Source organism: Exophiala dermatitidis, assembly GCF_000230625.1.
Source record: "Exophiala dermatitidis NIH/UT8656 unplaced genomic scaffold supercont1.6, whole genome shotgun sequence".
Classification (NCBI taxonomy): Eukaryota; Fungi; Ascomycota; class Eurotiomycetes; order Chaetothyriales; family Herpotrichiellaceae; genus Exophiala; species Exophiala dermatitidis.
The window spans coordinates 658,059-675,116 of record NW_008751651.1 but is presented as its reverse complement, the minus strand read 5'-3'; the positions used below and the strand labels follow the sequence as shown (position 1 = coordinate 675,116).

The following is a 17,058-nucleotide window of genomic DNA, read 5'->3' as shown; positions in this document are numbered from 1 at the left end:
CAAGAAATGGCGGGCTTGGGTATTAGGGAGGATACAAATCTTCTGCCCGGTGCTGGATGAAGTAAATCAGAGCAGGGCGGAAGACAACAGGCCACACAGAAAGCACGAAAGAAAGAACTGTGCTGGCCGACAACCGTAGATGTACTGTAGTTGTTGAAGGCCGGGAGAATTGGAGGAGAGGATGCTTTGGAGAGAGGAGGACTGGAAGAGCACCAATTGATCAAGTGGTGAGTGAATTTCAGATGCAAAAGTTATGGGTAACCAGGCCACCACTGCTCTTGACCACGGCTTCGGACAAGAGGGTTGAGTCTGGAAGATCGGTGGATGATGGATGGATTCTCGAAGGAGTTGGTTGGGATTGTACTGGTAGTAGTCGGGGAAAATTCACCAGCGCCGCCGTCAGTTCGCCTGCAACAAACCAGGCAGCTGGCTTAAGCTGCGGTAGGAGTGGGTGAGGCTCGAGCTCAAGCGTGGGAAGACTAGGCGAGGACTTTGCTACAGGGTCCAGTCAGCGTAGCGCGGCGATTGCGGATAGGCACGACTAGCACTGTTCACAGTAGATGTTATGGCCTCGATGGCCACTGGCAGTGAAGTATCGTCTTCTTTCCCCAGTCGTTGATCGGTTGGAGAGCTCAATCAATCAAGCAATCAATAATGAAGGTTGAGAAAAGAAGTGGAGAGCCTCGTCTGGCCCTCCCAGCGCCGCCCCGCCAAAATTTTCAGCAGGGGTCGATGGGCTTTAGGTGTTACGACCGCCCCAGTAGCACCAGTAGCGGCCGTGGAGGCGCCGGGTGAGAACCCCCGAAGCTCCCTCCCAAGTACCTCCTACGCAATGCAGGGCTGTCAGCTACCACCCGGGGACGGGCCATGGCCAAGTTGAACTGCTCAATCGAGCCACATACAAACAGCTAACATACGAGACACGAGAGAGATACGCTGAATATCGCTACTTGATCACTGCTGCCTAGAACCACCAACTTGCAACGTTTTGATTAGTATTCATTCATTATTGAATGTTGATGAAGGACAGACTGGCCATTTTTTTCTTTGCGGTTGGGAGAAACGGTGACGCCTCTGGGCCCTGTCCCTGCAGCAGCGGCTGCCCACCAGAATTTAGCTTGCCCCCCGCCGTCAATCCGAGCTCGGCGATTGGCGGCTGTGCCTGCTTTTGCGGAGCCGGAAAAACCTCGTCGCCGTCCTCAACCATCTCGCGGCGCAGCCTGGGGCGCATTATTCTCGGTAACTTGCTATACCACCATCTCAACTGCCACACTGGTATTGTATGGTCTTGTCCAGCCCGACCACAGACAAGTTGGTGCATCTAGAGTTCCTCTCAGCTTCCGTTGACCCAGAGGCTGATATCTCTGATTAACTCGTCGCTCTATCGCTTCGTCCTTCACCTCCGACTCTTTCGCAGTCAATTCCTTTCTCACTCTTCACACCTGTGGTCGAAGTGACCCAGTGCCTCTGTTCTGTATAGCAAAGAGCTCTACGTTGCAAGAGCTTCTTCATTCATTTTTCTACATCTTGGGTGGCATTAGCTTGCTCACTTTAATCCTCCCTGCGAGTTCCTCACCTCAGTCATCTCTCTCGGCCGGCACTCGCAAACATGTATTCCGGCGGTGCTACTGGCACTCATACTCCCCGGTCCTCGCAAAACCTACGGCCTTTGAGCCTCACTCATGGCTCCCTCGAATACTCCTTCTTGATCCCGACCGCCCTACATTTCCACGCCTCGCAGCTACAAGATGCTTTCAAAGCTTCGTTACCAGAACCTACAGACGAATTAGCTCAAGATGACGAGCCTTCGTCAAAGGCAGAGCTTGTTGCTCGTTTCATTGGCTTCATTGCTGCTGAAGTCGATGATGACGAGGAAGCGTCTGGCTTTGTTGAAGTGCTCAAGGTTGTCTTGAACGAATTTGAGCGATCTTTTATGCATGCCAACGATGTCCATGCTCTAGCTGCCAGTCTTCCCGGGATTACGGCAAAGAAGCTGGAGGTGGTTAAGTGCTACTATGCAGGTCGCGCAGCAGTCGCGAGACCCATCAAACCCCATGATTCGGCCCTTTTCCGAGCCGCAGACGACGAAGAGGCTAGCATCTACACAGTTTTTGGCGGTCAAGGGAATATCGAAGAATATTTTGATGAGCTCCGGGAGGTTTATAATACATATCCCTGGTTTACCAAAGATTTGATCGAGTCTTCAGCAGAGCTCCTGCAGAGCCTAGCCAGAGACCCGAAGGCAGACAAGTTCTATTCCAAGGGTCTCGATATCCTCCGCTGGTTGGAAGATCGAGAGACTCAACCAGACACCGATTATCTGGTTTCAGCGCCCGTCAGCTTGCCATTGATCGGTCTGGTCCAGCTCGCCCACTACCAGGTCACTTGTAAAGTTCTCGGTAAAACTCCTGGCGAGGTGAATGAACACTTCAATGGAACCACTGGCCATTCGCAAGGAGTGGTCACCGCAGCCGCCATTGCTACTGCAACATCATGGGAAAGCTTCGCCAGGGTCGCCAGAGATGCCATCACAATGCTTTTCTGGATTGGTATGAGGAGTCAACAGGCTTACCCTCGTACAAGCATTGCGCCATCTATTTTACAAGATTCGCTCGAGGCTGGAGAAGGCGTGCCGACACCCATGCTGTCTGTGCGCGACCTTTCTCTAAAGCAGCTCCAAGAGCATATTGATGCTACAAACGAGCACTTGCCCACGGACCGGCACATTGCCATTTCCTTGATCAACAGCGCCCGGAACTTTGTTGTCACTGGGGCACCCATCTCTCTCCATGGTCTTAACCTGCGACTCCGTAAGGTCAAAGCACCCACTGGATTGGACCAGAACCGAATCCCGTACACAGAGCGCAAAGTACGCTTCGTCAATCGGTTTTTGCCGATCACGGCTCCATTCCACAGCCCGCTCCTGAGCGAAGCGTTCAAAAATATCAAGGAAGATCTCCGTGATATCAAGATCCCAGCTTCTCGGTTGACAATCCCCGTTTTCGATACGAATACCGGTGAAGACCTCCGCGCGCAACACGACAAGGATATTGTTCCATCTCTCGTGCGTATGATCACTCAAGATCCTGTTCATTGGGAACAGGCCACAGTTTTCGAAGGAGCCACCCACATCGTCGACTTCGGTCCTGGTGGTATTTCCGGTTTGGGCGTTCTCACCAATCGAAACAAAGATGGTACTGGCGTCCGTGTTATTCTGGCGGGTGCCATGGATGGCACCAATGCCGAAGTCGGGTACAAGCCAGAGCTTTTCGACCGAGACGAGGAACATGCAGTCAAGTACGCGACCAACTGGGTCAAAGAACATGGCCCCAAATTGGTCAAGACATCCGTTGGCCAGACTTATGTGGATACCAAGATGTCTCGCTTGCTGGGCGTCCCTCCGTTAATGGTTGCGGGCATGACTCCCACTACAGTGCCGTGGGATTTCGTTGCTGCCACCATGAATGCAGGCTACCATATCGAATTAGCCGGTGGTGGTTACTATAATGCCAAAAGCATGACTGAAGCCTTGACCAAAATCGAAAAGGCCATTCCTCCTGGACGAGGCATCACAGTCAATCTGATCTACGTCAACCCCCGTGCGATGGGCTGGCAGATCCCTTTGCTGGCACAACTCCGTGCCGACGGTGTCCCCATCGAGGGTTTGACCATTGGTGCCGGTGTGCCTTCCATCGAAGTCGCCCAAGAGTATATCGACACTCTAGGCATCAAACACATTTCCTTCAAGCCAGGCTCTATGGACGCCATACAGCAAGTTATCAACATCGCAAGGGCCAACCCAACTTTCCCGGTCATCCTCCAATGGACAGGCGGTCGTGGTGGTGGTCATCACTCCTTTGAGGATTTCCATCAACCGATTTTGCAGATGTACGGCCGAATTCGCAAATGCCAGAACATTATTCTGGTGGCAGGCAGCGGCTTTGGTGGCGCCGAAGACACTTATCCCTACCTTACCGGTGTTTGGTCCCGGAAATTCGGATATCCTTCGATGCCATTCGACGGCTTCCTGTTTGGCAGCCGAATGATGACTGCGAAGGAAGCTCACACCTCGTACAACGCCAAGAAAGCCATCGTCGAAGCCCCGGGCGTTGACGACAGTGAATGGGAGAAGACGTACAAAGGACCTGCTGGCGGCGTCATCACCGTTCGATCTGAGATGGGCGAGCCAATCCACAAACTGGCCACTCGTGGTGTCAAATTCTGGGCTGAGATGGATCAAAAGATCTTCAGCTTGGATAAGAAGAAGCGTGTTGCAGAGCTCAAGAAGCAGCGTGAGTACATCATCAAGAAGCTCAATGATGACTTCCAAAAGGTCTGGTTCGGGAAGAACTCGGCCGGTGAAACGGTTGATCTCGAAGATATGACCTATGCCGAAGTGGTTCGCCGAATGGTCGAGCTCATGTACGTCAAACATCAATCACGGTGGATCGATGTCAGTCTTCGCAACCTCACCGTGGACTTCATCCGCCGAGTCGAAGAGCGGTTCACTGTCGGCTCCGGCAAGCCATCTCTTATCCAAAGCTACGCCGAACTGGACGATCCTTTCCCAGTGGTGGAAAAGGTCCTGGCTGCCTACCCTGAGGCTGAAAGCCAACTCATCAGCGCCCAAGATGTCCAGCATTTCCTGCTTCTCTGCCAGCGCCGTGGTCAGAAGCCAGTGCCTTTCGTTCCTTCGCTGGATGAAAACTTTGAATTCTGGTTCAAGAAGGATTCGCTGTGGCAGGCCGAAGATTTGGACGCTGTAGTAGGCCAGGACGTTGGGCGAACTTGTATTCTGCAGGGCCCAATGGCTGCTAGATACTCCACCAAGATTGACGAACCTGTCAAAGACATCTTGGATGGCATCCATAATGCTCACATCAAGGGCCTTATCCAAGATATCTACGGTGGCCGTGAATCTGCTGTTCCGGTCGTGGAGTACTTTGGTGGCAAGATTATCACGTCCCCTGAAAGCGTGGTCGAGCTCGACGGCGTTACCGTGATCCCTGACGGCTCTCGTATCACCTACCGACTGTCCAATTCTCCTACGGCCACTCTTCCAGATGTTGATGCTTGGACTCAGCTCCTCGCCGGCAAGACCTACTCGTGGCGACACGCCTTTTTCACCACGGATGTCTTCGTGCAAGGCGCGAGATATCAAAACAACCCTGTCAAACGGATTTTGGCTCCAACTCGTGGAATGACTGTCGAGATCGCCCATCCTAAGGATCCTTCCAAGACGACTATCGTGGTCAAGGAGCCCAACCAAGCAGGCCAGATGGTCAAGACCCTTGACATTGGCCTGGTCGGGAAAAATGAGATTCTTATGAACATGTGGGAGGAGCGAACTGCAGAGGGTGAAGCGGTTGCACTGCCATTACGGTTTATCTACCACCCGGAGACTGGCTACGCCCCCATCCACGAAGTGATGGAAGGACGCAACGACCGAATCAAGGAGTTCTACTATCGAATCTGGTTCGGCGAGAAGGATGTGCCCTTTGATATTCCGACCACCAACACTTTCGACGGTGGGAAAGCGACTGTTAATACCCAGGACATTGCCGATTTCGTTCATGCGGTGGGCAACACTGCTGAGGCTTTTGTCGATCGTCCTGGCAAGGAAGTCTTTGCACCTATGGACTTTGCTATCGTGGTTGGCTGGAAGGCCATTACCAAACCTATCTTCCCCAGATCGATTGACGGAGACTTGCTCAAACTTGTCCATCTGTCTAACGGCTTCCGCATGCTTCCTGGGGCGGAACCATTGAAAGCCGGTGATGAGCTGCATACCACTGCTCGCATCAATGCCGTCATCAACCAAGAATCTGGCAAAATGGTTGAGGTTTGTGGCACAATCACCAGGGATGGTCAACCTGTCATGGAAGTTACCAGTCAGTTCCTGTATCGCGGTAATTATACCGATTATGAGAACACGTTCCAGCGCAGAGAGGAGACGCCCATGCAGGTCACGCTCGCGACCAGCAAGGATGTGTCCGTCCTGCGATCCAAGGAGTGGTTCCACCTTGACGAGCCGGACATTGACCTACTGGGCCAAACCTTGACTTTCCGATTGTCGAGCTTGGTTCGATTCAAGAACAAGACCATTTTCGAGCGTGTCGAGACGGTGGGTCAAGTTCTCTTGGAACTTCCCACTAAAGAAGTCATCCAGGTGGCATCGGTCGAGTATGATGCCGGTGTGTCCCACGGCAATCCAGTTGTGGATTATCTGCAGCGACACGGCTCGTCCATTGAACAGCCCGTCAACTTCGAGAACCCCATTCCCTTGAGCGGAAAGACACCCCTGTCTCTGAAGGCACCCGCATCCAACGAGACGTATGCACGAGTCTCTGGCGACTACAACCCGATCCACGTTTCGCGTATCTTCGCCAGCTATGCCAACCTCCCCGGTACCATCACCCACGGCATGTACTCTAGTGCCGCGGTTCGAAGTCTAGTCGAGACGTGGGCGGCCGAGAACAACATTGGTCGTGTTCGAAGCTATCATGTTTCTCTGGTGGGCATGGTGCTTCCCAACGATGATTTGGAAGTGAAACTCGAACACGTTGGTATGATTGCAGGCCGCAAGATCATCAAGATCGAAACCAGCAACAAAGAGACTGGCGACAAGGTCCTCTTGGCTGAAGCCGAGGTGGAGCAACCAGTGTCGTCGTACGTTTTCACTGGCCAGGGTTCTCAGGAACAAGGCATGGGTATGGATCTCTACGCCCGCAGTGCTGTGGCGAAGGAAGTCTGGGACCGTGCCGATCGGCACTTCTTGGACAATTATGGTCTCTCCATCATCAACATTGTCAAGAACAACCCGAAGGAACTCACAATCCACTTTGGCGGACCTCGTGGCAAGGCCATTCGTCAAAACTACATGGCCATGACCTTCGAGACGGTCAATGCAGATGGATCTGTCAAGTCGGAAAAGATCTTCAAGGAGATCAATGAGAACACCACTTCATACACTTACCGCTTGCCCACGGGTCTGCTCTCTGCCACTCAATTCACCCAGCCAGCCTTGACGTTGATGGAGAAGGCCAGTTTTGAGGATATGCGATCCAAGGGTCTGATCCAGCGTGACAGCAGCTTCGCCGGCCACTCTCTCGGCGAGTATTCTGCGTTGGCCTCGATTGCCGAGGTGATGCCCATTGAGAGTTTGGTGTCGGTGGTCTTTTACCGTGGCTTGACCATGCAAGTGGCGGTGGAGCGTGACGAACAAGGCCGCAGCAACTATTCCATGTGCGCCGTCAACCCCAGTCGTATCTCCAAGACGTTCAACGAGCAAGCGTTACAATACGTCGTGGAGAACATTGCGGAAACCACCGGATGGTTGATTGAGATTGTCAACTACAACGTGGCCAACATGCAATACGTCTGCGCCGGCGACCTCCGGGCATTGGACTGCTTGACCAACGTGCTCAATGTGCTCAAATTGCAAAAGATTGACATCCAAGCATTGATGCAGCAAATGTCGTTGGAAGATGTCAAGGCACATCTGGTGGAGATCATTGGTGAATGCCGGAAGAAGACCGAGGCCAAACCGCAACCGATCGAGCTGGAGCGAGGCTTTGCCGTGATCCCTCTGAAGGGCATCGACGTGCCCTTCCACAGCACATTCTTGCGATCTGGCGTCAAGCCTTTCCGGTCATTCTTGTTGAAGAAGATCAACAAGACCAGCATCGACCCGGCCAAGTTGATCGGCAAGTACATTCCTAATGTTACGGCCAAGCCGTTTGAGATCACCAAGGAATACTTCCAGGAAGTCTATCAGCTCACCAACTCGCCTCGGCTGGCTAAGATTCTGGAAGACTGGGATAAATATGAGAATGCCGGGGAGGCAGGTGCCCGGCGATTGTCTAGTGTGGCATAATATGGGATCGCCATTGATTGATCGAGCGTCCTTGTATCTTGGTCGTGTCTGGTTGGCGAGAATGGCGTTGTCCGGCCAATATTCCCGGGCTGTTTGAAGTCAGGTAGATATGTTTTTCCTTTGTTTATATAAAAGATAGTTCTCTCTAGAGGACTGTAGTAGTAGTCCTCTTTTTGAGATGATGGATAGCGGCAATATTCATATCTCCTTTACCACAATTATGCATATATTTGGACTGTTCTGTTTCTGCGCATGAGGCTACAACGATGTTCAGCCTGGGCCATAGTTAGCTGCAGCCATCGACTTGTTGGATAGGTGTGCGGTTTTGACGGTGGGCGCCTGGTGACAGTGGCGGTTGGGGCAAGCAGGCATGTCCCCTGATTGAGGTGTCGTCCACGATCGAGACCTCAGGCTGGGGTTTACTCTGGCAGCCTGAAGAATAAAAGGGAGAAGAAGGACCCGGGGAAGAGGAGGGAAATTCCCGATGGGCGGAGGTCGAGTGTCTGTCTGTCCGTCTGGGTTTCGGGTGTTTGTAGGGAGCAGAGAGTAATTGAGACCAACTGGTTGGTAGTTGAAGCGCCCCTAAAAGGGCTGCCGATGAAGCGGGATTGACCGTGTTGATGGACAAGGTGGAAAATAGCCAGTCAAACAAGACTATTCGTGAAATATCTGTGTTGATCAGTCGAGTTCGCCCAGTTGTCGAGGGTCAGAAGTCTGCTTCGCTGCCTCTTGATCAAGCGTCAATTGTGATTGTTTAACCAACCACACGGCAGAAACAGGTCAACGACAACTTTGAAGTCTGCATTGCCGTCCGGCCTCTTGCGTAGCCGTCGCTGTTACAGTTACGAGCGTCCAACCCGCCAATGAGTCGCCCTCGCAGCGCCCCGATTTGAGTTGCGTCCGCTCGGTGTGCTAGTAAAATAGTACTCTTCTTCTCTGCTGTACTACTACTGTCCCATGGCAGGCCATGTGCAATCCAATCCCTGCAGCTTCGCTCTGCCCTGTCGTGTCGTGTCCTCTCCCCATGCATGCCCATGCCGCATGCCTCGGAGGTGAGGGCCGATGCGACGGCTGATCCCTGGCAGACAAGCAATGCATGCAATCAGGCTCCCCACGGGCCGAAAACCGCCTTTTCAACCTCTCGTTCGATGGCGAGGTTGACTCGAGTTCAGGCTGTGTGTGTGAGCTCACATGCGAGCTTGTCAACGAATGGCTCAATGACTTGAATTGTCAAATGGCTTTGATGCTTCTTGTTTCCCTCCGCTCCGTGTTGGCTGAGAAAGGCAGACAGAGCATGCATAGCATGGAAGACAGCCCAAGCCCCTCCCCGTCGTCCATTTCCGTCTTGTTACGCGTGTGACCCGTTCTGCTCGGGATCGGATCGTTTTTGATATTTGTTTTTATTTTTACTCACTACAGCTGTTTGCTGTAGGATATTTCTCTGGTGGTGGTGGGCTTTTATTACTTTCAGGATTCCTGCTGGACTCGGATCAGCATAAACAACGTTTAACCAGACCATGACCAGACCGACGTTCCCCGAGTTGACCAAGATCAATCGAGGCGCCATACAGATTGTGGTCTTGTCAAGAGCCCGAACAGGCTAAAATGGACATATCCTCTCTCGTCCGTGCTGGTACGTTATGATCCTAGAAGTTTGTTATTTCTCTGACCGACTGCATAGTGATCGGCGCGTTCGAAGACTCTTCTAAACTAGTCCAGCGCATTCGCGAGCAGAGAGACAGAGACACTCAAAGCGAAGGTGAAGATGGAAGGACAAAGGCAGACCATCTTCCCGCCGAATCCACCCGAGAACTATTGGACTCTCTTGCCCTCGGACCGGTCATCGTACGCGGCCATTACGAACATGATCTGAAACGGTTTGGAGAACAATACGCCTGCGGCGACATCCAGGCCAGAGAGCAGATGAAAGATGTCCTGATCAATCTCCAATTGACCCTCATCAACACTTTGCGAAGTGTATACATGGATGGAATAGATCTGGACTTTCAGGTCTTGTTGACCGCCTCCGACGACAGTCGTGTCAATGCTGCTGTGTGTTTGGGGCAATTGTCTCAACGACTATCTGATGCTGCCAAAGCACAGGCATATTACCCTCCGTCTATGTCTATGTCTTCTTCTTCCTATTCGTCCCCTGCCAGTGCGGGACGTCTTATGCCGCCTATGTCTCCGTCGCTGGGGTATTCCAGTAGTCGGAGCACACAGTCGTCGGCATCCGCTGTCTTCATGGGTCCGAGGACTCCGGATCCAGAGAAGTTGGATAATTTCGGGTTGACTGTCGCCGACGGTTTGGGGAGGTCTTATGGGAAGGAGAGAGGAATGGGTGGTGATGAGAAGTCCAGTGCAGAGAAACAGTCTAACTTGTGGGCGTCGTTGGCACTTCCTTTTGAGTCTCGTGTCACTGAAGCCCTCCCCCTCCCAGTTGGCGGCCACCACCAGGGAAATCAGCGCACTCTGGCACTACCCGTGCTCTCAGACGACTCGGACACAGTAAGTCTACGGCGGAGGTCGTCGCAAGCATTGGCGCCCGATGACAATATTTTGCTGTTGTTTCCTCAGCCTGGCGGACGACCGCACCCATGCAGGAAAGAAACCGAACCTGACCGAAATGAAAAGACGGTTCACCATCGGTACTCGTCGTCTTCTTCCACCGCCGGAAGTGGCCACACATACCACTCCTCTTCTCCCGACATTTCGCATACAAACCAACCTCGAACTCGAAACTCGCGTGACCGATACGGTCCAGATGATTACGGTGAACACGTACACCAACAACAGCAGCAACATGGATACGATCAACATCAACAGGTTGAGTCTCCGGTGGTTTCAGATGCAGCCGCCTACCGAACCGATGGGAGACAGTACAGCCACAGTACAATATATGACATGTACCAACCGCAGCAGCCGTTGACACCGGAGAAACAAGTTTCTAGGCCATCGCAGCAACAGCAGCGACCAATGTTCTCTTCTGCTGCTGGTGCGTCGCCGTTGCCCTATGTGCAGCGAGCTCATAATGTTACTGTAACTATCCAACATGCCGACGCCCGGGAGGGTGAGCGTGTTCGACAGCTACAGGAAACAAGTCGACCGCCCCGGCCGCAGCAACAGCCGAGATCTGACTCGCTAAATGCTCTGCGCAATCCAGAGACTCGAGTTGACGATCAAACTGGTAGGGCTGGACTTCGTCCGGTTCGCTTGGGTCATGTTCTTGGACGCGGAGCTCGACAACACTCTGCTCCTGTCGGAACACATGCGGCTGCAATTAGTTCACATGATGAATTTCAAAGTCACAGTCATCCTCTTCCACTTTCTGTACGTGCTGCGGAAAGGCAACCACGAGAACCTCCTTCTGTACCTCTACCTCAGCCACCGACACAAGCTCAACCGCCACGCCAACAGTATAGATTTATGCCGCACTCGTCAACACCAAAAATCGAGAAGCAACAGCAACAGCACCAGACACAGCAGCAGAAAAAGTCAAACAACACCACAATGTCTGATTCTAAATCTCATTCCAGACCTACCTCCACGTCGACATCTACAACAACATTCACTACTACGCCTCGTCCTCTACCACCAGCACAACGACCTGATCCACCACCATCATCATCCTTGTTGAGTCCGGCCACAGACATCAACACCACTGGGAACCTGAACAATCTTCTTGAGTCTACATCTACAGCACCAATTTCAACTATATCAAACTCAAACTCTCGATGTCTGTCCACAACCACGCCCATGTCTACACCCATATCCATACCCACACAGATCCATATCCCCCTAACTCTCCCCACAGACAAAGACCTACTAGGTTTCTGCAAAGGCGCATTCCGTCTCCAAGCCGGCATGGAGCGCAAAGCTTTCGGACTCGCCAATCGACCATCGGGTCTTTCTGGTATGATTACATATTGGAAGTGTGAAAAATGTAACTTTGAGGGACCGGCACCAGTGCGAACCGCGAACGCAGTGAGCGGAACGGCGAGTGGTGAAACCCGAGCCGGTACAGGGACTGGTGAAACGAAGAAATCCAAACAGAAATCGAAACAAAAACCAAAGGTCGAACGAATATTCGATCCGAAAATCCGCGTGTCGGAAGGCGGCGGGGTGAGATATAAATGGGCGTTTTTGGCTCGGTGTCATGTTGCTGTGAAGGCTGTGGCTATGCCGGTGCCGCAGGCATCGACGGTCTTGACAACAACAACAGCAACAACCTCTGGTGGTGGCGGCGGTGGAAGAAGTCCAAATGACATCTTTGGCAGTTTCGGATGCATCTTTTGCTGTGCCGAGGGGAGGAGTCGTGGATGGTTGGAGAACAACTTGAACAACCGAGAGGGTGAAGGCGTACTAGGTGGTGGTGGTGGCGGTGGAGGCGGCTCGACGACGTCTGCGACGCCGTCTTCGACGCCAATCTTTGGCAACGTCAGCAGTTTCATGCATCATCTCGAGACCGTCCATGTCAATCGCGGACCGGATGGTTGGCCTTGTGCCGAGATGGTGGGGAGGTTTAGGGTTGTTTTTGGAGATGGATACAACGACAGAGATACTGAGGGCAGTAGTGGTGGTGGTGACTGGGAGGTGAAATTTGTGCCACGGCTTGGCTCTTCTTCAAGTTTGTCACGGTCTTGATATAGGTACCTAAGGTAGGTAGTCTGGTGTCTGATGAATCGATACCTACTTAGGTCCAAGGAGCTTTTGATCAATGTACAGGACAGGACAGTACAGTACAGTATCTACTATAGTACATCTACTGTAGGTATGTAGCACGGCAGTCTAGGAGGTATCTACCAACCAGGAACTTGGTAGACCGGTAGAATGGGCAGTACAGGACAGTAGGTACTGTGCGTGCCCAGTACCTTCGACTCCGTCGAGCCTCTTGAATGGAACACCTCGCAGTCATTCGAGTTGTCATTATTGGGTAGGTAGAATATATTGCCAGTGTTCAAATTATTGCCAACTACGTCGTTTTGGTTCTCATCCTGCATCATCCAGTAGGTACTGACTAGCAGTACTAGTACTGTATGTACAGCACGTACCTAGCTAGATCCCTAGTATCCTTCCTATTCATCCATCTGCCACTGATACTTCAACTCTTCAACCCTGGCACTCCTCGACCTAGCCTGAAACCATTCCTTCTCAAAGCCCGTGCTGCGATCGACCCCGTCCCATCGCCAACCAGGTAGAATACCGTACCTGTTTGGAGGGGCATGGCCCGCATAAACTCGTTTCCTCGTCTTTACTATTCCACCACCACCACCAGACTTCTCCTTCCCCCTTGCTTTCGTTTTCGACTTCACCAACTCCCTTTCGCCGTTATCTTCCTCTTGCTGCGCAATATACCCAGCCATCGGATCATCCCACCGTTTCTGCCTACGCAACATATCATTCATTTCCTCGTCATCAGCGCCGCGAGCCAACGTCATAAACTTGGCCTCGTCAAGCTGTTGTTTCCGAGCCTCTTTCTCCCTCCGTTGCACTTCACCCATAGCATCTTCGCGGGCTTTTTTCTCCGCTTTTATTCGTTCAAGTTCGGCCGCCCGCGCCTCGGCGCGTTTCATAGAAATATCAATCCGACGGCCCGTGGCATCTCGATAGATTGTTTCTTCTTCTTGTGGCTTGTCTTCCTTGCTTTTCGACTTCTTTTTGGACTCTTTCTGTTCCCGCGCAATCAGAGCAGCCGTGTCTTCGGCCGTTTGTAGACCTGCGCGAACACCGGACGCCATGACCGGCGTAGAGTCGGTTTCGACAATCGCAGGCGCATCTTCGTCTTCGATTTCCCGGCGGCGCCGACGGGCTTCCTTTTCTGCCTGTGCGAGGATGCGATCTGCTTCTGCCGCTGCGGCAGCATCGCCAGCGCCATCGCCATTGTTGTTTGTGTGGTTGTTTCCAGAGGTGGTGGTGGTTGTTGGTTCAGACACTACTTTCCATCCACTTCCACCTTTCTTCTTTCTAAACTCGGCTGATTTGACATTCGTTTCAAATATCGGGATCTCATTATCGTCATTTTGGTCTTGTGGTCCCTTGCGTAACGATAGATCCTCGTCGTCGTCGGCGATGATCAGGCCCCCACCACCGCTTGCTGTTTCTTTGTTCTTCCTCCGCTTCTTCTTGGGTCGTGTCGAGTCGGCAAAGTCCGAGTCTGGCGGCGTTGATGTCGTCGAGGCTGTTAGGTAATTTTTGGCCAGGTAGGCGGCTAGATTGGAGTTTGGCATGGTGGTTGCGGAGACTGGCACTGCAGTCCCATTGAAGTGCTCTGCTCTGTCCTGCCCTGTTCCACTCGCTGTGCGGGCTTGTGTGGGTGCGCAGTAGTAATAGTCTTGACCTCTTTTCTTTTTTGGGCGCGCGACGATTATACTGTGGAGGATAAATCGATCTGTCGAGCACGAGGTACAAGCACGAGAGCAGATGTCGTGGCGTTACCAGAGACAGTCGAGGAGACGGCCTGAGGGTCAAGATAGGGTTAGAGGCTCTGCCAGTGTTGGTGAAGATGCTCGATAACCACTACAACATTATGAAATTCGAGGTTCGTCCTGTACACTACAGCCTGAGTAGTTTGTCGTGTTTGCACAGCGGTTCTGGCTGTTAACTCCGGTCTGTCCTGCTAACCGCCGACCATCTCACGCTAACCGAGTACGGGTTGACTAATGGACCTTGATATCGTCATTGTTGACAGGCGCCAGTGCAGCGCCTCCAACGCGTCACATGTCCTGAGCGCGACTCTTTGTACGCTTCGAAGAATGAGGACTCTGTCTTCGCCTGAATCCGGCCACCCGATGTTGATGCTCTGTGATACTAATATCGTGCAATTACGGTATGCTACCTAAAAACAAATGCTGTAGCTCTCGGCACACATCTGTCCATAAACGCCAACAAAGTCAAGCGACAGGAGCCAAAGCTCCCAGGTGCCCTCCAAGGTCATTCATGTCCTCAGAAAGCGTCAGTCTAGTGTGCCCATGATCCACACCCCGTCGGTGGTCCGCTTCCCTAATGACTCCTTGGGTATCTTGCTAAACGAAAAAAGATATAAACTGATGGCAATGACGCATGCAGCTGCATGGTAGAAGTGGATTACTGGGTATAGGCAATACAACGATTAATGTCGGTTGGGCCGAACTGCGGTGGCCAGACAGTCTCGTCGATTGTAGTGTAATAAGACTGATTAGTTCAACTGAGAGTGTTCAATCATCTCAAAGTCATGCTCGTCCTCATCATCACCGGTCGACAGGTCGACCATGTCTTTGCCATCAACAACGTCGTATTCTTTGTTGACCAGTTTCTCGGTTTCGCTGTTCTCGAATCGTTGAACGGCTTGGTTGATGGCGTGGCTCAAGATGTCAGTGCCGTTGCGAGGACCGCTTGGGGCATCGTAGCTGTACATAAAGTCTGCCTCGGCCGGAAGAGGAGCAGTAGAGGCGTCCAAAACATCTTCTTCCTCAGATGTGTCCGAGACAAGTGCCAGAGGTCCGTCGATGGCTTCGACCACCTCGTTGCGAAAGACTTTGCGTGCAAGAGTGGCCGCTTGGCCACTGAGTTTGTTCTGCATGCTGTGTCGCTCTCGAGCTCCAGCACGGCCCAATCGTCGATCAAGATCTCGGGGTGCAGGCCGGCCAGGGATGATAGTTTCTCGTTCGTGCTGAGGCACGTCTGGGTAACGGCTATATACCGTCTTTACCCCTCTCGCCCACTTGCTGTGCTGGTTCTTCTCTCGCTGGTATGGTTTCGCTGGGCTGCGGAGGTCGTTGGTGCTGTAGGCCGACATTGTGTAGTAGAGTTACAAGGATGGATGCCGAAGAAATACAAGTAGTAAGCAGAGTCGAGGGACACTTTCGGTCCGGAGAGCGAGGAATGACGCGTTCAGACTAGGAGGTATGATGTACTCAGTAGGAGAGATGTCGAGGACGGTGGACAAAGAAAGGTCAGTTGCCTTGGTAGGTGGTACGGGTAGGTGGGCTGAGTGAGACAAAGAGAAGGAGACCAAACCGAAGAGTGGCCGTCGAAGAAGAGAAACAAAGAGAGAAGGAAGGACTACTACTAGTAGTATTGTAGGTAGTCGACAGGATATTGGATCGCTGACGGATACGACGATTGATGAGTGACTGGGAGGAGTCACACGCGCGGAGGTGGCAGATGAGATGCAGTGGTGAGGACTCGGACGCAACAACGGCACCCGCCACCAACGACAGGATCAGGGTGAGGGTACTACTAGTCACAACAAGTGCCCATATCCTCTGGGAGTGCCAATGTGGAGGACGCGGGTGAGACGATCGAGGGGCGCAGACGAGAGCAGCCTGACGGTGCGTAGTGCCAGTGGCCCTGGATCCTGATCAAGGCACAAGGCAAGGAACAGCATCAAGATTGGTCAGTGGGTGAGTCACGGGCTGCGGCGTCGCGCACGCCACGATAAGCAGATGATGGACCAGGCGAGATGGAGGGGTTGATGCAGTGGCAGGAAAATGGGATGAGACGATAAGGACACGGGATGAGATGAGAGGAGATACAGAACAGCGCCTCGGTCTCTGCCAGTGATAGACACAAACTCAACTTGACGCGTACTTGACCGTGTTTACAACGTAGACGATAAGAGAATCATCCTAACCGTGCACTCCGTCAGCACTCGTCGGTTGTTCCCCCCACCGAGTGCACCACAGCGATACGATCGTCCACAGCGATACGATCGCATTTCTACACGCAGTTGAAATATATAATGTTTACAGCCGCCACAACGATAGTTTTATAATATAAGCGATAGCTAAGCCTAGTAAATTAGTACTATAATCGTATCGAATCTAAAAATTTGCTATCCGAGACGTTATAGTTGGCGTAATCTTAATATCGCCGTACGCAGTCGATTTAGAATATAAAAGTGCTGAAATTATAATAACTGCCGTCGATATAATATCGATTAAGAACGTATATCGATATTATATAGCGATAGTATAGTACTATAGCAACTTATATACGCGAGTATATAGTATCCCGTGGAGACCTCGTTATTGCCTCGGCGCGTAACTCTTAATATAATAGCCTTATAGAGGCAGTAGCCTATATATCTATCACGAACCTAACAGGAGCAATAGGTGTATGATTGATAGAATTGCAGTACGGAAGACTATGAAGGAGAGTTGCGCGGGTGCGCGAGGTAGACACAGACCGAGGCGCGCCAAGCC

At 52.2% G+C, this 17,058-nt stretch overlaps 4 protein-coding genes across 4 annotated transcripts; 2 read left to right on the top strand and 2 right to left on the bottom strand.

The window, feature by feature from the left end:
* The first annotated feature begins 791 nt into the window (after positions 1-791).
* HMPREF1120_07065 (fatty acid synthase subunit beta) lies at positions 792-8,542 on the top strand. Its single transcript, XM_009161279.1, has one exon. It carries the CDS (start codon positions 1,610-1,612, stop codon positions 7,874-7,876), a length of 6,267 nt encoding a protein of 2,088 aa, XP_009159527.1. The 5' UTR covers positions 792-1,609; the 3' UTR covers positions 7,877-8,542.
* A 15-nt stretch (positions 8,543-8,557) lies between these two features.
* HMPREF1120_07064 (uncharacterized protein) lies at positions 8,558-12,843 on the top strand. The gene is made up of 2 exons (XM_009161278.1): positions 8,558-9,509; positions 9,558-12,843. Exons 1-2 carry the CDS (start codon positions 9,482-9,484, stop codon positions 12,518-12,520), a joined length of 2,991 nt encoding a protein of 996 aa, XP_009159526.1. The 5' UTR covers positions 8,558-9,481; the 3' UTR covers positions 12,521-12,843.
* A 108-nt stretch (positions 12,844-12,951) lies between these two features.
* On the bottom strand, positions 12,952-14,103 carry HMPREF1120_07063 (uncharacterized protein; the record flags this gene model as incomplete). The annotated part of the gene is made up of 1 exon (XM_009161277.1): positions 12,952-14,103. One exon carries the CDS (start codon positions 14,101-14,103, stop codon positions 12,952-12,954), a length of 1,152 nt encoding a protein of 383 aa, XP_009159525.1.
* Positions 14,104-15,050: 947 nt separating this feature from the next.
* HMPREF1120_07062 (uncharacterized protein) lies at positions 15,051-15,650 on the bottom strand (the record flags this gene model as incomplete). Its single annotated transcript, XM_009161276.1, has 1 exon — positions 15,051-15,650. The coding sequence occupies one exon, from the start codon at positions 15,648-15,650 to the stop codon at positions 15,051-15,053; it is 600 nt and encodes a 199-aa protein (XP_009159524.1).
* Between the last annotated feature and the right edge of the window lie 1,408 nt (positions 15,651-17,058).

What these genes read in the sequence shown, in the direction of transcription:
- HMPREF1120_07064 (XM_009161278.1), top strand. Translation starts at nt 9,482, where the DNA reads ATGGACATATCCTCTCTCGTCCGTGCTG. An exon ending in ATCCTCTCTCGTCCGTGCTG is followed by an intron (nt 9,510 to 9,557) that starts GTACGTTATGAT and finishes CCGACTGCATAG; the next exon opens with TGATCGGCGCGTTCGAAGAC.
- HMPREF1120_07065 (XM_009161279.1), top strand. Translation starts at nt 1,610, where the DNA reads ATGTATTCCGGCGGTGCTACTGGCACTCATACTCCCCGGTCCTCGCAA.